At 37.6% G+C, this 21,163-nt stretch overlaps 1 protein-coding gene across 1 annotated transcript in view; it reads left to right on the forward strand.

Moving 5' to 3' along the window:
- The window catches only part of col14a1a (collagen, type XIV, alpha 1a), a 219,102-nt gene extending 198,250 nt beyond the window's left edge, over positions 1-20,852 (forward strand). Inside the window, exons 44-48 of the mRNA XM_057834300.1 lie at positions 1,676-1,742; positions 2,182-2,373; positions 3,739-3,816; positions 5,018-5,173; positions 18,450-20,852. Of these exons, the coding sequence (XP_057690283.1) occupies positions 1,676-1,742; positions 2,182-2,373; positions 3,739-3,816; positions 5,018-5,173; positions 18,450-18,775 (819 nt within the window). The 3' untranslated portion in view covers positions 18,776-20,852. The remainder of the gene's footprint in view (positions 1-1,675; positions 1,743-2,181; positions 2,374-3,738; positions 3,817-5,017; positions 5,174-18,449) is intronic.
- The last annotated feature ends 311 nt before the right edge of the window (positions 20,853-21,163 follow it).

Consider the following 21,163-nt stretch of genomic DNA (forward strand, 5'->3'; position numbering starts at 1 on the left):
TAGGCCGGACAAAAGTATTGGCACCCTCAGCCTAATACTTGGTAGCACAACATTTAGACAACATAACTGCGAACAACCCCTTCAGGTATCCATCAGTGAGTTTCTTACAATGCTCTTCTGGAATTTTAGACCATTCTTCTTTGGCCAACTGCTCCAGGTCTCTGAGATTTGAAGGGTGCCTTCTCCAAACTGCCCTTTTCAGATCTCTCCACTGGTGTTCTATGGGATTTACAGTAGGTCTGGACTCATTGCTGGCCACTTTAGAAGTCTCCAGTGCTTTCCCTCAAACCATTTTGTAGTGCTTTTTGAAGTGTGTTTTGGGTCGTTGTCCTGCTGGAAGACCTATGACCTCTGAGGGAGACCCAGCTTTCTCACACTGGACCCTACATTATGCTTCAAAGTTTGTTGTTAGTCTTCAGACTTCATAATGCCATGCACATGTTCAAGCAGTCCAGTGCCAGAGGCAGCAAAGCTACCCCAAAACATCAGGGAACCTCTGCCATGTTTGACTGTAGGGACCGTGTTCATTTCTTTGATAGCCACATTTTTTCCCCTGTAAACTCTATGTTGATACCTTTTCCAAAAAAGCTCTACTTTTCTCATCTGACCAAAACGTTTTTGGCTTTCTCAAGTCAGTTTTGGCGAAATCCAGCCTGGCTTTTTTATGTCTCTTGGTCAGAAATGGGGTCTTCCTGGGTATAATACCACAGAGTCCCTTTTCATTCAGACGCTGACGGATAGTACGGGTTAACACTGTTGTACCCTTGGACTGCAGGACAGCTTGAACTTATTTGGATGTTAGTGGAGGCTCTTTATCTGCACAATCTTTCGTTGAAATCTCTCATCAATTTTTCTTTTCCATCCACATCTAGGGAGTCTAGCCACAGTGCCATAGGCTTTACACTTATTGATGACAGTGCGCACGGTAGACACAGGAATACTCAGGTCTTTGGTGATGGACTTGTAGCCTTGAGATTGTCCATGCTTCCTCACAATTTTGCTTGTTTGGTCTTCTTTCTTTTCCAAATGCTCAGTGTGGTACACACAAGGACACAGGACAGAGGTTGAGTAAACTTTAATCCATTTTAAATGGCTGAAAGTGTGATTTAGTTACTGCCATCACCCGTTATTTGCCACAGGTAAGTAACAGGTGCTGTTAATTACACAAATTAGAAAAGCATCACATGATTTTTCAAAGGGGTGGTAATACTTTTGTCCAGCCCATTTTTGGAGTTTTGTGTAAAACGATAACGATTTAATTTTCTTTTGTGTTTTTTCATTGCAAGCAAAATCAATGAAGATATTACTACCAAAGTATTTGTATTGCAATCATTTTCTGGGAGGAATTGAGGATTATCTGACAGAATTGCTGGGGTGCCAATACTTTTGGCCAGCAGTGTATCTCTCATCGCAATCATTACACTGAAAAACAGCTTACGTACTAATAATGTTTTCAGCTTACAACTATTCATAACCTTTGTAAAAACATGATACAGGTAGTGTTAAATTAGTATTGCATTCATGCTTGTTTATTTTATATTTCATTGTATGTCAATACTTCAAAAGTTTTATAGATCCAACACAATATGTTGAATACAATGTTTTAAAGAGAACGGAATCCTATAGTTTAAAAACGTGGCGTGATAGAGACTTTGTATAACTGTGTATTCCCCAGGGTGACGTACAGTCCCAAGCTGCAGTGCGCGCTATAGCGAGACAAGTGTGTGAGCAGCTTATCCAGAGTGAGTAAATCAGCAAAACAAAATGGAATGCACTTTTTTTTTTTTTTCACAATTTCACAATAAATTCAGATTAAATGCAATATTGTTCTCCAGAATCTTGCCAAGAACTAAATATTACAAATAATATCGCAGTTGTATATATGTATATTCATTTACCACTGTGCTGCATCATGCTGTGTCATTTTATTAAACTACATGAAAAGGGGTGTGTCAAACAAAATTTAACATCAGTATGTTTATAAAGGTAGAATTCTTTGAGTTGTTTTGCAAAAGCTTTGTGTTTTCATTCATAAATGATAGATTACAGTTCTAACATTTTATTTTAAAGAGAATTGAAGTTTACATGCTGAGAAGAAAAGTGGAAAATAAGATAAACTCAAATTCAACTGATAATGTGCCCTGTTGCACCATCATCATCGTGAACTCTAACTCTTTGCAGACCACTTGTCGCGTTACAACTCCATCCTGAACCAGATCCCAGTCCAGTCAGCTACGTCAGTGCGTACATTGCCCGGACCCCCAGGTGAGCCCGGCAGGAGAGGACCCCCAGGACCACAGGGGGAACAAGGACCAACTGGGAGGCCCGGTTTCCCCGGTGCTAATGGGCAGAGTGGCCGGCCGGGAGAGAGAGGTGAGCCACTAAGATGTTTGACAAAATAATACTCTCTCATAGGAAGATTGACACATGTCAAGATGGAGACAGTAAAAAAAAAAAAAAACATGTTCTCTATGATTGCTTTCAGGCGACTGTCGTTCCTTTGCATTATGCACTATTTGTGTAGTTCTTCTAACTAACTAGCCTGCAGTTACTATTATATATATATATATATATATATATATATATATATATATATATATATACAGTTTCACGATAATTGGTTATCAATCAACCAGCTACATCTAGTGAGAGGCAAAACAAATGCTTTTCAATTTAAACCATGGAAAGTCCAATTAACCTTCCTGTTGGCATGAATACAGTAAAATAATATTTTTTTGTTAAACAGAAATTTGTGAGGCAAAATCATCATTATTTCACTGTGTTTTATCATTATTTCATTGGATAGTTTTTTTTTTTTTTTTTTTTTTTTTTTTTTAGATTTTTATGGTTTCACTTTAGTTGAATGCTTCTTTTTATACCGTCATAAGACTTTCATAATTATGACATAACACCTCTCATTAATATGATTGAATGCTTATGAAAAACAGGAAGTGTCATTCAGTAAATTGTAATGTTTGATGACACTTGATGACATCTGTCATTCATGTTTGTTGTGGACCAAACATACACGAGGACACTGGTGTTTAAACTTAAACATAAAAGAGGCCGACATAACAAAAGGCTTCAACCCAAAATGACCTCCAGACACACGTCTGTGGCCATTTACAGTAAATCAGGGCAGACTCTACTAACGACCACCTGAGGGAGGTATGACAACAAATTAACCAAACAATGTCAACTTAATAAAACACCAACAGATGGAAAAATTCCATACATTGAGTTCAAATAATAACTAATGTGCATTTAAACAAACAGTGAAAACTTTACCCCAGTCATAATTAAATGAACTTAAATATCCCCCCTCCAAAATGGTAGGTGCCAGATCTTTCACAGCTGTAGTCGTTTCCTCAAATTAGAAAATAAAATCCAGTAAACATTTAGACAAATATTAACTAAAGTGTGCACCCATTAGAAAATACATGTCTAAAAATATACCACATAAAAAAATTACTAATCTTGAAACACTAAATTGTGGTGGTAGTGGTAGCCACCACAATGTTCATAACAGATATCATGTCATGAAAATGTCTGTCTTATGAGAGTGGCATTCAAATGAAGTGTTGCCGATAACATACCTGCATTTAAATAAATGTGTTGCCGATAACATACCTGCGTTGGCTCCAAATATGTTGGAAATTACTGATCTAGTGGGGATGTACAGCATACTTAATCATACAGGAGAAATGAAAAATGTGGTATGTCGCACAATGTCTCCAGGTTTAGCAGGTGAGAAGGGTGAAAGGGGGAGTCCAGGTGTTGGGAATCAAGGACCAAGGGGACCCCCAGGGCCACCAGGTGAGACCAACTCCATATTCTTGTCTGCAACAATTTGTGTACCTGGATTTGTATGGTAGCATTTATAAATCACAGGATTTTGCAATGCATCTCTCTAAATGTCATGTATGAATTTATTTTAGTTACTAAGGGTCATAAACTATGAAGACAAAAGTTAAATCTAATTTAATCATGATTGCATATTTTGATTGATTTTGAATAGCCAGAAATCGAATCCCTTCAGAAATTTTGTGGACCAATGTACGATTATTTTGTGTGGTCTGATGAAACTTGACCTTCTTTTAGCCATTAATCCCTAGATCATCAGTCTTCACACATTGATTTCACAGGTGACAAATGCTAAAGCCTTGGCAGAGGTCCGCGTTCTCATTTCCAATCAGCTCGATTATTCCTCAGGCATATCGAATACTGAACATACGAAGTTTCTTCAAACAAAACTGTTTCACTAACCGTGAAGTCGCTGAGAGTGGTTGTGTTTTGCTCTACTTAGATCCAGAGCCAGCTTGAGGGAGTGTGTTGCACTTGCAAAAAGAATAAGAGCTTGATTTCCTTGTAAGCATTGGGATTTGTCTGCCGCTGCATGGGGATAGCCTCGTGTAAAACATTCTTGTGATATCTCATGAAATGCCTCGAGTGAGACAGCCTCAACTCAAAGATAATTCATTTTTAATTAACTGCTGATTACAAAATCATAGTGAATTGATAATAAGGCATCTGGTCACTAGCTTCGTTTTAAAAGACTTTATTTTGAAAAATGGCGACAGACGGATGCAGGTTCCATAAGCAAAGACAGTTGCTGATGAAATTGTAGTAGTTGATTTCAGACCATCTTTGAGGTTATTTTTACGACACCATCAACATTTAGGATTCTGTATCTATCCGAGTGTACTAAATAATGTAGCCAGTTGGTTTGCAGGGAAGAAAAAAGCAAATCAATCTTTGTATTCAATCAATGGGAAACCGTGGTTTAATTTACTTTCGTACGATGGATGGCACACATACATATGAAGTACTATAAGAAACAATTGATGGATTTTGTTTTCCCCTAAAATGAAACAACCATTTCATGGTCACTGTGTGATATAGGAGCAGTGTTTTAGCACTTATCATAAATATTATTTTTTAATAAAAATTGGAGAATTGCTCGGGACCAGTTCAGGTCTAACTAGGTTTAACTGTTACTCTCCGGTTCTGACCTCAGGCTTACCTGGTGAGGGGCGTACGGGGACTCAGGGGCCCCTCGGTCGGCCTGGGAACCCGGGTGCCCCAGGGAGGCATGGTAATCCGGGTTCTGCTGGACCGGCTGGACCACCAGGTTACTGTGACCCAAATTCTTGTTTGGGGTATAATGTTGGAGGTAAGCAAAGTGGCATGTACTTGTAGCTGCTATATTATGTACTTGGATGTTGTGAGAACGTGAGTAAAATCATGAGCTTAGTCAGTTTCATCATAGCTTATAGACACTTTGCAAAAAAAGTAATATAATGGAAAAGTTTCCATATTAATGACAATCTTTTTTTTTTTAATTATTATTATAATTTTTAAAATGATTATTCTTTTACAATATCATAGACATGTTTATTCCCGGAAAAAAACTTTTCCAAGATACTAGGATAATATTTTAAAACTCTATTTTTTGAAAGGATCTTGATATTCTAAAGTACATTTGAATACATTGCTTATTGTTTCATAAGCAGTTCCCATTTTTAACTTTACACAACAACAAAAAACCTCCACGCACAAAAAAGTTTCCCTCTTTTACTAATCTACATAGTGTTTATATTGAGAAATCTAAACAAATCACGACTTAAATCAAAGCAAGGGCGTAGGTTTGGTCTCAACTTTGGTAGGGATAGCAAATTTAAATTGCAATATTTGAACATGAATTACGTATATTAACATACTTAATAATTAAAAACTTATTGATTATCTCTTAACTATCCAGAAAAGCAAAGCATAAACATTTGTCTTAAGACCACTCAACATTGTCTATCTAAATAAATAAAATATAACTGACAAACCTTCTTAGACAGGGAATAACAAAATAAAATAAGAATGGCGCCTTCCTTCAGGTAGAACACTACGGCTTTTGTCCACAAGAACAGCCTAACTGAACAAAAAATAAAAGCTCTTTTGGGCTGCTTTAAGACCACATACATAAAATAAAAATGAAAATTGTAAAGACGGGATAAAGCTCGGTCCACTACATTTCTCAGTTTAACTAACGTTAACAGTAGAAAAAACATCCAGGAGGACACTTCAGCTTCCTACTCGAGTTTTGCCATGGGCAAGTTCAGTTTAATGTTATGCTAACTCTGATGCACGTGTGACTTTCAGTAGTAAAATTAGTGGTGTGTTCCCTACCTCCACAACATTTTTCCATTACTTACAGAGGCTGCTGCTGGCCGGAAAAAAAACTTGTGATTGTGTGTGTGTGGGGGGGGGGGGGTTCCAAGTCATCTACCATGCGTTTAAGGGGGGAAAAAATGCACGGGCACATTCAGCAAGTGAAAAGGGGTAAGTCTGAACAAAATGAAAATAATTCACTTGATAATGGTAGGGTATATTCTATTCTTACAACATATGGGAAGACAACCTGAATGACCAATAGACAAGTTTCCTGAGCAAAATATGCGCGGCACCATCTTGGAAAATATCTGCTCTGAACTTCCGGTTTAGAAAGAGCGACGTGAATTGCGGTTGAAGTAAGCAGTGTGTTGACAAAGTTAAAACTGCAAAATCAAACCAGAGGAACCCACAGAATCTCCAAAAATGGATTCAGCATGATGGAAATAATACTCCGAGACGTTCTGTGCAGTGCGTAATATAGATAGCGTATCTTAAAGTTGCTGCAGTTAAAAAGCTTGTAGTTGGATCTCAGGATCGAGCTGATGGTCCACCGCGAGGTGAGCCACCGTCACCCAGCCATCCACGGGTAGAACCCAAGTAGTCTCGATTTATGTCCATCAACGTACAGTAAGTTTTGTTGTGAGGCACATCAACTGGGCTTCCCTTGCCTAACAGCGTTTTCCACCTGTAAACAAACGAACAAAAAACTTGTAACACTTGCATTTATCCATTGACATAATTGTGGCATCCAACACGTACTTATTAGCAACAGGCTAACAGCAGATACAGTAGTTGTAGTAAATAATATTAAAGATCATCATAATTACAATCATCATCGTAGTAACAATATCAAAGGCAACAAGTCGTTTCATGCGCAAGATTTTAGCTTTTGTGGTTTTTGAGCACCGGACACATGAAAATGCAGGGATAGGAAGAACATACCTTCCATAACACAGCGGCAACATGGCTACAAAATCACCCGGTTTTTGTGGTGGCACGAGTTTGGTTTCACATCCAACTTCATGAACATGTTGTCGTCCCCCCTGTCGTGATGATGGCAGATGGATGCAGTATTTCCAAATTGTCCATTTTAAGGGATTTTGATGACTAATGTTACTCTAGCTCCACTGTTGTTTTGGATGGAGAAATTCTAAAACAGAAGTTCTGAGCAGACATGCAGAAGTAAAGCGGATGTACCTCGGAAATGTGTCCATATAACTGAACTCATTATATAATGCAAATGAGATTGCTTAAAAGTTGGTGGGGACAATTTGATCATCCTGAAAAGTTGGTAGTGTTATGTCCCTTCCGTCCCTATACAAACGTACGCCCTTGACACAAAGATTTGCTCAACTGAGCCGATATCATTAGTGTATATGTATCGTACAGAATATAAATGGGCACGACCATATCAGAAAGCAGAGGTGCATCTCATTTAATTAGAATATGGTAGGAAGTATTTTTGTCATTACAAAACAATTCTATTAAGATTGCTATTCTCTTATTTTCTATTTTCAACGCATTTGAAAATACAATTTTCTCAAGGCCAGTTCACTTCATTTCATCAAAGCTTAATAGGTAAAGACATTTGTTTGTCCTAAGTTGCGGCTTGTCAATTCATTTTATTCAGTAGGATAACCTGTTTATTTCCCTGTTAAATTGTGCCGCATTTGCAAAGAACATGCTTTGTGGGATGAGAAGCAGAGTATGTTCATTGTGTTCTTGAATAATTTGTTAAATATTGGCTGCCAGTGCCAAACAGCTTATTTTGCGGTTACCATTGACTCTGACATTTAAAGAAACAACACATACAGTGGTATGAAAAAGTATCTGAACCTTTTGGAATTTCTCACATTTCTGCATGAAATCACCATCAAATGTGATCTGATCTTTGTAAAAATCGCACAGATGAAAAAACAGTGTCTGCTTTAACTAAAACCACCCAAACATTTATAGGTTTTCATATTTTATTGAGGATCGTATGCAAACAATGACAGAAGGGGGAAAAATAAGTAAGTGAACCATCACATTTTATATTTATGACTTTGCCACTCCAGAACATGTATTTTGTTCTTCTGAAACCATTCTGAAGTTGATTTACTTCTGTGTTTTGGATGATTGTCCTGTTGCAGCATCCATCCTCTTTTTAGCTTTAACTGTCTGACAGACAGCCTCAGGTTTTCCAGAAAAACATCCTGATAAACGTTTGAATTCATTCTTCCATTAATGATTGCAAGTTGTCCAGACCCTGAGGCAGCAAAACAGCCCCAAATCATGACGTTCCCTCCACCATGCTTCACGGTGGGGATGACGTGTTGATGTTGGTGAGCTGTTCTACTTTTCCTCCACACATGACGTTGTGTGTTACTCCCAAACAATTCAACTTTGGTTTCATCAGTCCACAAAATATTTTGCCAAAACGTCTGTGCAGTGTCCAGGTGCCTTTTTGCGAACATTAAACGAGCAAAAAAAAATTTTTTTAGACAGCAGTGGCTTCCTCCGTGGAGTCCTCCCATGAACACCATTCTTGGCCATAGTTGTACATAAAGTTAATCTGTGCACAGAGATATTGGACTGTGCCAGTGATTTCTATAGGTCTTTAGCAGACACTCTAGGGCTCTTTTTTCACCTTTCTGAGTATTCTGCGCTGAACTCTTGGCGTCATTTTTGGTGGACGGCCACTCCTTGGGAGAGAAGCAACAGTGCCAAACTCTCTTTATTTGTAGACAACTTCTCTGACTGTCGATTGATGAACATCCAGACTTTTAGAGATGGTTTTGTATCTTTTCCCAGCTTTATGCAAATCAGCAACCCTTGATTCCAGGTCTTCAGACAGCTCTTTTGACCGAGCCATGATGCACATCAGACAATGCTTTTCATCAAGACAATTGTTACCAGGTGTGTGTTTTATAGTGGGCAGCGCAGCTTTAAACCACTCATCAGTGATTGGGCACACACCTGAATTAAATTGTTTGGTAAAAATGGGTTTCAATTGCTCTTTAAGTCTCCTTAGGCAGAGGGTTCACTTACTTATTTTCCTTCTGTCTTTGTTTGCATGCTATCCTCATCAAAATATGAAAAACCTATAAATGTTTGGGTGGTTTAGTTAAAGCTTACATTGTTTTTACATCTGTGTGATTTTGACAAAGATCAGATCACATTTGATGGTGATTTTATGCAGAAATGTGGGAAATCCCAAAAGGTTCAGATGCTTTTTCATATCACTGTATAGTGAACAAATTGGAGACTTAAGAATGAACTGTTTTTACAATAACCACACTATAACTAAAAGACCATTTACAATCATGAAACATCATCTAACATCACTCCTACTGTTGTAACTGCTTTTCAGTTATTTAATACAATTCCCCATTGACTGCCATTTGAAATATGGCAGTAAATGAGTTAATGTGGCATGCCAGTTCTTGGCGCAGAAAGCTGGACACTGTAACATGGCCCACAGTAGCAGGTGATGCCAATCAGGTGCCTGGATGGGGTACCACAAGCTCAAAACAAGAATGGCTACACTAAAATAAGGTGTTTGGCATTATTAGCAAAGACGATTTGGCAGCTTTTTCATAGCTACAGCCCGTATACTCAGCTCTGTTGCTCATCCCACAAATGTTGTAGTGTTCCTACAGATGTGGAACCATTTAAAAGGGAACTGAAACAGCTTTGAATCAGTAGAATCATAGACTTCATAATAGATTTTGAAGTCTATGGTAGAATACTTTTTGCTAGGAAGCATTGTTATTACAAAAAAAAAAAAAAAATCTATCAGACATAATTTACAGTTTTTGTGATATGTTTGAATTGAAATACATCTTCATTATGGACGATTTTTTTTATCGGAACTATACAGTAAATATCAAAACTATAAAAAAAAAAATAAAACATCTAAACCATTTCATGCACAAATTAAGTTTTTTTTTTTTTTTTACTTTTCCTTGGCACATATTTAACTCATTAGCTGCCATTAATAGTCCAAACCATTTTGCCTGGGAGGGGCGAATGAACGCTGAAAATGGATTGGACTTCTAATGTTGTCATCGGTACTGAAACATGAGCATTCACAGCCAGTCTTCCTGGTTTAAAATGAATTGGACGTCTATCGCCATTATTGACGTGCAATCAGTTTAATACTATAGGGAAAAAAAAAACATGTTATAGTGTTACTTGGGGCCGTAACCAACGAGTATTCGTTGTTGTTGTTGTTTTGTTTTGTTTTTTAACTAATTGAAGTTTTTATTAACATTGTATTAATTTTTAAATGTATTTATAATTTTTAAAAAGTATAAAAATTTTATCAAAATTGCTAATTTTAAGTTATTGTTGTTGTTTTTTTTTTTTTTTTAATGACCAAAAATAGTCACTTGCTCGAAGGGACTTGGTCACTACAATGGAAAGCCTTTCAAAAGTTGGCACTTAAAGACCTTTAACCCTTTATAGTGCAAGTGCCTATTTTTGGTCATTTAAAAAAAATATATATTTTTTTTAACTTTAACACTTTTTAATTATTAATATAATTATTTCTAATTATTATATATTTTTGTATGGTTATTATTATTATGGTTATTTTTTACACAATGATAAATACATATATAAATTGATACAATGTTAATAAAAGCTAAATAATTGATATTTTAATAAATAAATACAGAAATACACTCTGGTTATGTACCCAAGTAATAGTAAAGTCATATTTTTCATACTATTTAACTTTTTGCATGCTACTGATGGCAACAGACATCCAATCCATGTTGACTGGGAGGAGCGAATAGATTAGACAATTGCCGTCAATGGTAGCCAATGAGTTAAATGAGTGCCCTGTAAGGCCCAAAAACAGTCATACAGTGGTATGAAAAAGTATCTGAACCTTTTGGAATTCCTCACATTTCTACATAAAATCACCATCAAATGTGATTTGATCTTTGTCAAAACCAAACAGATGAAAAAACAGTGTCTGCTTTCACTAAAACCACCCGAAAATTTAGGTTTTCATATTTTAATAAGGATAGCATGCAAACAATAAATAAGTAAGTGAACCCTCTGCCAAAGGAGACTTAATGAGTAATTGAAACCAATTTTTGCCAAAAGTGCTGTCTGTAGACCTGCGATCAAGGATTGTTGATTTGTATAAAGCTGGGAAAGGATACAAAACCATTACTAAAAGTCTGGATGCTCATCAATCAAAAGACAGATGTTGTCTACAAATGGAGAGAGTCGGGCACTGTTGCTTTTCTCCCAAGGAGTGGCCGTCCACCAAAGATGATGCCAATAGTTCAGGGCAGAATTCTCAAAGAGGTAAAAAAAAAAAAAAAAAAAACAGAACCCTGGAGTGTCTGCTAAAGACTTACAGAAATCACTTGCACAGTCCAATATCTCTGAGCACACATCAACTATATGTAAAACTATGGCCAAGAATGGTGTTCATGGGAGGACTCCACGGAGGAAGCCACTGCTGTCTAAAAAAAACATTGTTGCTCGTTTAATGTTCGCAAAAAGGCACTTGGGCACTCCACAGATGTTTTATCAAAATATTTTGTGGACTGATGAAACCAAAGTTTAATTGTTTGGAAGTAACACACAATGTCATGTGTGGAGGAAAAATGGAACAGCTCACCAACATCAACACCTCATCCCCACAGTGAAGCATGTTGGAGGGAGCATCATGATTTGGGGCTGTTTTGCTGCCTCAGGGCCTGGACAAGTTGCAATAATTCATGAAAGAATGAATTCAAAAGTTTATCAGGATGTTTTTCTGGAAAACCTGAGGGCGTCTGTCAGACAGTTGAAGCTAAAAAGAGGATGGATGCTGCAACGAGACAATGATCACACAGAAGTCAATCACCTTCAGAATGGCTTCAGAAGAATAAAATACACATTCTGGCTTGCTGGTGGCAAAGTCAAATCCAGACCTAAACCTCATTGAGATGCTGTGGCATGACCTAAAGACAGTGATTCATGCCAGACATCCCAGGAATCTGACTGAACTACAGCAGTTTTGTAGAGAAGAATGGGTCAAGATTAGTCGTGATCAATGTGCCAGACTGTTCTGCAGCTACAGGAAGCGTCTGGTTGAAGCTATTGCTGCCAAATGGGGGGCCACAAAATATTTAAATGTGATGCATCACTTACTTATTTCCCCCCTTCTGTCATTGGTTGCATACTATCCTCATTAAAATATGAAAACCTATAAATGTGAAAGGGGTATGTGTCAAAATACAATAAATAAATAATAACAAAAAATAGTCACTTGCTTTTAGCTGTCCGCTGTTGTGACTGTTGTCCATGAAAGGGTTAATAAAACATGAGTTTTTCCGTTTTCAGTCCTTTAGACCATGAATTTCTTGAAAGCAGTCTGATTTCCCTCCAATATACTCTCATGACAAAGTAGTAGTCACAGTAATTGGAGCCAAAACATTAATCCCAACACAAAATGTCCTTCTGTTGTTGTGTGCTTCTGAGCCAAATTAATTTTGAATGAATATTTATTCAACATCCGACTAGCCAGAAATTCTTCTTCTCAATAATTCATGCAGACATATCAACCTCCTATTTCCACCCAATTTGAAGAGTAAAAGGCAGCTGCTCTCTCTCCTAAAAAAATAAAGTTCAAGGCAACAATATAGGCACTGGGATCAGGTTCTCTTTGTTATTATGTTATTGTTCTCATAAACCTTTCAGACGATGCACTCTAATCTGGTTTTTTGAACTGTTGCACTGACAAGTTTATAGATTCAAGTGGGTGGTTTGGTAAACAAACCCCAAGACACACAAAAGGCGTATTTGAATATTGATAGTGACGAGGAGGCTGCATGTCTGATAGGCCTGCTTTGCAGCGACGCTATCACACCTTTAACAGCTTTTGACACCTGTGTCGCCTTCCAAAGTGGCTGACGGGGAGAATTTTCATCCAGCAAATGACAGTCATATTACTGAAAGTTATTCAGTTGTGATACTTCTGTTACAACTTTGAAAAGCCTCATCTGTTATTCTGAATTATTATGTGTATGAAATGTGACATTACTGCATCATAAAATCCAGCTTTTGGTTGTTCCCTACATGTCAAAGTTCATTTCTATTCATTACAGCTCAACTAAAACACGCCTTCAACTAGAAGACATAAACCCTTTCAGGGACTGTGGTCACTAAAGTGGTCGCTGGAAATAAGAGTCAGGGCTAAATCAAGGATTCCCCAAAAAGGGACTAATGTTGCTAATTCACTTTGGCTAACTTGTTAGTATAAACACTACCAAAAGATATCATCAGCTTCACTCATTCACTGCCAGCCAAGGTCACAGAGCATGTGTTGTGGTAGCTAGTAAAATTAGGGAAGTTCATATTGAAAACACCTATTGACAGCATTAGATGTCCAAACCATTTCAACAAGAAGCCCCTCCCAGTTAAAATGGATTGGACGACTATTGCTGTCACCGGCAGACAGTTAAATATGTGACGTCACAAGATTTATCAATCAGAACAAAACAAAACAAATAAATAAATACAAATCCCAGAAAAAAACACACACGGAGTACACTTATTTAAAAATTTTACTTTCTTCTTTTTCTTTTTTTTTTTTACGATGTATTGTTTTATTTTATATATATATATATATATTTTTTTTTTTTAACTTTAATTTAGTTTTTTATTTATTTTATTTGTATTCATTATTATTTATATAATATTCAAATTTCCTTTTTTCTACATTCTATTTTTTCCGAATATTTCGTTCATTTTATTTGAAATTATGTTTGTTTGTTTTTTTTTGTTGTTGGTTTTTTAATTGCCAATGACAAAATATGTGCGGGTAACACTAATACTACAATTGGGCATCAAATGGGGTGTCAATTGGCCCTCTGGCTGCAAGTGTGATACCCCTCTTCTATATGAATGTTCAACATTCAATAAACATATTAACTCAGGAATCAACTTACAAGTAGTTGAATGACATCTCTGTGAAAGCCCCATGGGGTCTGTATCACTTTCAGCCTGTATCACTTTCAACCTGCTTTACGGCATACATATCTTTCACTATTCGTTACAAAGACAGGAGTCGATTTGAGCTCTCACGCGCTAGGCATGTGCCGGTATGAGATTTGACTGTATGATAACCTTCAGCAAAAATACCGCGGTTTCATGGTAAAGTATTTATACTAATGCTTAGTCTAATAGTGAGTAAACATATTACCATAGGCGGATCTACTATTAAGGCGAAGTAGGCGATCGTCCCAGGCCCCCAACCAGTCGGGGGCCCCCAACCAGCTACCCCTGTCCCAACGAGAAAGGGCCTGGGCCACTGGAGCCAGCAGCACCCCCTAACTATTTGTCATGCATAATTATGTCAGCATACCAAACAAACAAATAACAAAACAAAAAAAGAACGCCATTTGAATGCTGCATTTATATTATCTACCCCCCACACACGTACTACAATGGACTGTTCCATGACTACAGACTGAGCATAAATATACACTAACATTCAAAATTTTTAGGGGGGGTCGTAAGTCTAACTAACGACATGTTTTATTGAAGTCGCTAAGCCTGTCGCGATATGCAATGAGTCCATTTATCGCAAGGTAAATAAAAATGAGGGCGGTAATTTTCACGGCTGTGTTTTATCACCGTGTGTGTGCTGCATACATTTGTGCGTGCGTGTAGATGACATATGAGACTCCAGTTCCTTTTACAGATGTTTATTGGTCAATCAACACGCCGTAGAATTACAGTTCAGACATAAAAATTTAGGAAACACATCTATATTCAACACTGTAAACGTTAGCATTGCTACATTGAGGCTAATGGGGAAAAAGACAACCTACTTTAACCTGCTATAAAACATTGGCAGTCTTTTCCAAAATGCAAACTTGCGGTCAAAAGGTGACACTTCAAAGATGAAAAATCGCTGGTTCACAGTGTCATATGCTGGTAATGTGATGTAAAGAGCAGAGTGACTTCTGCGGCATATAATAACTTTTTAATGCTCAACGACACTTGCGCGCGTCACACTAGATATCACGAACAAGCAACCTAGATGCGCTCCCATAGATCACTCCAAGTCCCATGCCATTTGCTGTGTGAGCCTGGGTGATCATGGGACACATAGTCCATATACTACAAACAGCATTTGCTAACGAAAATTATGGAGAAAAAAAAATCAATTAGTGACACCTCAAGCAATGACGAAGAGTGCTTTTTACGGAGTGCCAAGCTTTAGGTTAGTGCTTTAGCGAACGTACTTCGGGTAAACATTTCAAAATGAAGCGCGCCATGTTCACCATATAAATAACGATTTCTGGGGTTAATCCGCCATGGTTCAGGAATATAATATGTAAATACAATAATACAGATTCAAAGAATACAGATTCTACACTAAGAATAGCTTTAAAATGACACCCTTTATGAAAAATATGATTGGCAATGAATAATTATTATACATAATATTATATAATAATTATTGTAATATTATTTTACTAATTTTTTTAACGAATTGTTTTGAGTAATGTTGGAAGGGCAAAGTCAGTGTTCTGAATCTGTTTACGTTCCATTCTTTTGCACTAGTAAATGCTATCAGCATTTAACCTCATTGTTTATTTGCGATTAATTATTGTTATTCACGTGATTATTTGTACTTTAATAAAGAATTTACGTGTTCCAAAATGTTTTGTGAATTTATAAGCATCAACAAAAATTTCATTGCTCAATTAGTAAAAAAAAAAAAGTAAAATAAATAAATATTGGATTATTCGACTAATCGTAAAAATAGTCTAGCTGACTAATTGGGAGAAAATTAGTAGTCTGTGACAGCCCTAGTTGTACAGTTTACTGGAACATATTTCCTCCACACCCTTCTCACCTTTTTAACCCCTGACCCATTTTCATGCCTGATTGTAGTTGTTCATCTTCAGCCTCGATACATACACACAGTCTCTTTCTCTCTGAGATACAATTTATATGAAGCTATATTTCCTCACTCTTGTTCATTTTGTATTAATCTATTGAAACGTTGTATGTAGATAGGGGCCTTTGAGGCTGCCTTTCCTGCTTCTTTTGTGTTAAAGGAACATATAAAGAGGGCCCCTGGCTATGTTCGCCTTAGGCCCCAAAATTGCGAAGTCCGCCACTGCATATTACTATAGTTCATGCAAAAAAAATATTAATTACATTCTGATTTCATGCTTGAAATCATTAGTTACACTTTTCTTAAAATGTCCAAAAGAAGATGGTTCATCACGTCAGAAGCTGTCTAATCATTGTATCAATTCACCGTATTTTTCGGACTATAAGGCGCACTAACAATGAACGTGCTTATTTTCATACATAAGGCGCAACGCATCTGATTACAAGGCGCATTGGTGCATCATTTTACTGCATTTGTCATTTGTTCACAGTCTTTTAACATTATAATTATTGTTTTATTTTTTAAATTTGCTTAGTGTTTGTTTCGTGGTTTCAATTATGGTTTGATGTATGATGAATGTGTGTTTTGAGCATTTTACTGGAGCAGTATAATAACATTATGTTTAAAAAAAAAAATTTAAAAAAAAAGGTTCGAGGTCATTAAGCACAATCAGAATTTATGTATCAGGTGGCCTGAATTATAAAGCGCATAGGCATGTGCCGGTATGAGATTTTGATGGTATGATAACCTTAAGCAAAAATAATGCGGTTTCACGGTATCGCTGTATTGCAATTATAGCTAAAAAATGTGTTATTTTGAGTTGTATGGGTTAAAAAAAAGTTTTCCATTGAACAAGATTTTTTTCACAACATATTTGAAAATTGGCAGATGTCTACAATGGCTAAAGGTAGAGAGGAAACTATTTAGCCATCTTGGCATGGTAACAAGCCATGTAATCTGCCTCGTTAACAAGTTTACGTTATAGCATTTGTTTTACCATCGCTAGACACAAGTGATGGATGATGATCATGTAAATGTGAACTCGTGTTGGAGGTGCTGCCTGCATGTCAGCTGTTCTTCCTCCACTGAACTGCGGCCGTCTGTTTCTTTTCGGTAGCCGAAGTACTCCCATACTAACGACTTTGTCTATTTTTGAGGGGGGGAAAAGCTCAGATTTAGTATCACTGACAGACACAGGACAGAACAACAACTGGAAGGGGATGGGTGAGCACTGCCGCTCCAAGCCGCGGATTTCTCGCTACATTTTTGGGATCTAAAAAATAGCTAATACCGTAAATAACGTATGACGGATAATTTTAGTGGTTTTGAAACCGTGAAGTTTTCATACCATGTTAAACCTTGAAACCGGGAACCGACACATGCCTAAAAGCGCAGTGAATTTTTGTCAAAATAAAACAATGTAGGTGCACCTCATAGTCCAAGAAATGCGGTATTCCTGCAATGTTTTCTTTATTTTCTTAGTATTATTTATCACTTACCTTGTTTATTGTTTAATTACTTTACTTGTCACTGACTCCGCAACGTGTGTCAGAGCAGTTTGTGTGTTGGAACCGTTGGGTGTCTTTGGGTGTTTCGGTGACATGAGGTAACATCTTTTTTCCTCCTTCCCTTTTCTCCTCTTGCTTGTCCATGACTCAAGTTCAACGGGACTATGGGAATGATTACTGAGGAGCCTCTCCAGCTGTCGTCCTCTTCTTCCTCTGCATCATGTACATTGAAAGACTTCCTCAAGATATTTGTCCTCCGTTGCGATGGTGAATCGCAACCATTAGATTTACTCATCTTGATTTTCTTATTAAAAAAAAGAAAAAGAAAAAAAAAAAAGCGAGAGAGAAAGAAAGAAAAAAAGTCACATTCAACTGTGCTTTGCTATTCCAGGCCCATACTTTGACAATCTCTGAAGCAACCCTGGATTATAGTTTACCAAAAACCGACCATAATGCTGTTATTATGTTCACACAATTCTTGGGCGCCACAGCTTCTTCAAATCTCTTCAGCACTAATCTCGTCTTTCAAATTCAATAGCAAGTGATGAATTCATCTTGCTTGTTGGCTGTTTCCACTGTTTGCCTGCTTAAAAGATGGGCTGAACCCCTGAATTTTGGACTGTGCGCTGTCACAATTTGTAACTTGACTAGGGATTCGAGTTCAACCTCTGCATGCTCCTCACATTGCTTGAAAGCTGCTCTTCTAGAGGTGGTGCCAAGGCATGGGCATTTTTTGACCCTCTGCTACTGCTAGTAAGGGCCTCGGATTAAATGGGCTCAGTTTAAATGAGGGGTTTCCAGAAGGGATTTTCTCAAGCCTAAAAATCCTGTGTGTGCTACAATTGACTCCTAATGTTCCCCTCACCCTGTCACAGTCCAAACTTTGCCTCACGGTGGCTACCAACCCTACAATCAAGCCTACAATCAACTCTACAACCAGGCCTACAACCCTGCTGCAGTAGCTTACAACAATGACCAAGGAGGCCAAGATGACCAGGAAGAAGGAGAGGAGAGTGAAGAGGAACCTTATTATCGGAGTTACCCCCATGGGCCTTATCGCTATGGTTACCCTTCACACCCTTCCCACTCGGAAGATGTGGAACTGCGTTCACCTGGCGTGGTCAGGAGATTTTCCCGCGATGTCATCGTCATGGAAGAGAGTGAGAGCAAGAGCAAGGACGCACTCCCCTCAAGCGCTTGACTTCTACACAAATGCATACACATACATCAGAAGATGTAGCAAGACACCCCCGCCTCTATCCTCTCCCAGTGATGAAACAATGTAAATATCTCTGTGGACTCTTGTATAATAATGCAAAAAGTGCCTGATCTATGTTTGTTTTCAGTGTCAAGGTTAGCCGACCTACAGAAAACTGTTTAAATATTTATTCAATGCCCTTGATACACATCTAAACGTTCTTGTACTAAGCTATTGCACTTGAACCTTACTTAGGCTATTGAATAAATGTTCGAGCAGCTTTCCATAACTTCGCACTCATCTTAATGTACTGTACGTCTCCTTGTATTTAAAAAATATGAATGACGATGTGTTAAGGTTTTGTACAGGCAGCGTTTTCTGTCGTCTAAACTTATTGGTTCCAGCGTGTTCATCTTTCAGGTTGTGTTCACACTTGGTTTGGTTGAAAAAGAAGCCTGCTGGGATTACTGTGCAACATGTAATTTTGCTCTGCTTGCAAGTTGTGTGAAGTGGTTAACTTGAGCCCAAATATGAATGCAACACAGAATAGAATTAAACTGACAGCAAACAGCATAAACACAGCACAGATATTCAACTCCTCCCTTCTACTTGTCACCATCTTTACGTGGGTGAGCGTTGGGTAGGCGCGGGTCCAACAGTGCTTTGTAAAATACATTTTACAAGCTCGTTAGTGACATGGTAAGGGGAAATATATAACAAAACTACAACCCAGTGCAGACACCTTTTCTGACGGCATTTTGTCCTCTCCTCCAATGTCTGTAGGACTGTATATTAGAACACTCTCATGGCACAATATCAATGTCTCAATTGAGTTACTGTGATTGAAATTTGGACCGATTTAATGGATAACGATGCTGTTACGATGACGACAGGTTACTTTTACCTCCTTTCATCTAGTAGACATATATTTATCCTGTCTTTCACCCTGTCTCTGAGAAAGATGGAAAGATGAAGATTAATTTTACTAGTCTATATCACATTACATTTAGTTTCAGTTTCAGTTTATTCACACATCGCATCATGGTACACACAAGAACATGGTCATATATACAAGCAGTTCATCTGACAAGATGCATGAAAGGGACACTCTAATAAGCTATTTAAAGCCTTTAGTAGGGGCCCAGCCAAAAAGCACACACATACACACCTCCATACACATACATACAATTAACTATGGAAATTTTCGGTAACACTTTATAATAGCTATCCATTTTACTAGTTAATAGATCATTAGTAAACTGTTGATAAATAATTTCTTGAATTGTGAAGTATTTGTTAACAGTTTGTTAAGCATTTACAGCAGGGGTCAGCAACCTTTTTGGTGTGGAGTGCCACTTTCAAATTTTCTTGTCAATCAGTGTGCCACCCCAAGATTTATGACGCGCAACCGAATTTTTATATTCAGCAGAGCTGGAATTTTACTCCAAACAAAAAAAACATGGACATACATCTAATTTGTATAACTACCATTCGTCTTCATCAATTAACTAAAAACTAATGCATATTGTCGAAAATATCAAAACTTGAAAATAAGTGCAACAGTAATAACAGCTGTACAGCTGCACCATTTTATGCAAACATATCACACACACACACCCCAGCACGCAAAGGGGAACAGGTGTGATTCTCAGTGCAGGTCTCTCACAGTACAGAGAGCCTTCAAAGTCAGAACAGCCGACTCTTACATTTTGTCTTGTTCACTAGCAACTTAAACAGTGAATGATATGCACAATTTTAGATTTTATATTACAAATATAAAAGATACCTACTTTAATGTGTTCCTTGGCCCTGCTTTCTATGAATTTTCATGTTTTGTCTCATAGTGGCATTTGACACTTGTTGTGCGACACACAACTCTCTCGAGGCATAATGCACAAAAAGAGCTACCAGAAGTAACCAGGCAACCAGTTGTTACCGGTATCCCCAAGGGGCCGCTGTCCCCTACAATATGATCGGCTTGCTAGTTAAGCTTAGAAGAAGAATTGGGCGTCTGGGCGAGAAAAAGAGAGGGAGCGAAGGAAGGTGTTGAGAGAGAGCGGAGAGCGCCGTGAAAAGGAGAGAAGAGGCTGTTATGGCACGTATGACTTTTTTCTGTAGTGTTTCAATTATTATGTTTCATACTACAATATTGTAAATGTGGTTCAAAAAAAGATTTATACAGGGTGAGAAGTGCAGATAGTGTCGCAGTTTAAAAAACAGAGCATCATATTTCGACAGTTTGTGAGCTAATCGATGTTTTTTAAAAATTAAGGTACTCATCATTTTAGGTTATACAACCAGAGTCGTTACGTAGTTCTGCTTGAATTGGGATCGTTTGATCATTACACATTTGCGAAAAAATATACTGTATATACAGTGTATCACAAACAT

Source organism: Corythoichthys intestinalis, chromosome 4, assembly GCF_030265065.1.
Source record: "Corythoichthys intestinalis isolate RoL2023-P3 chromosome 4, ASM3026506v1, whole genome shotgun sequence".
NCBI classification, from domain to species: Eukaryota; Metazoa; Chordata; class Actinopteri; order Syngnathiformes; family Syngnathidae; genus Corythoichthys; species Corythoichthys intestinalis.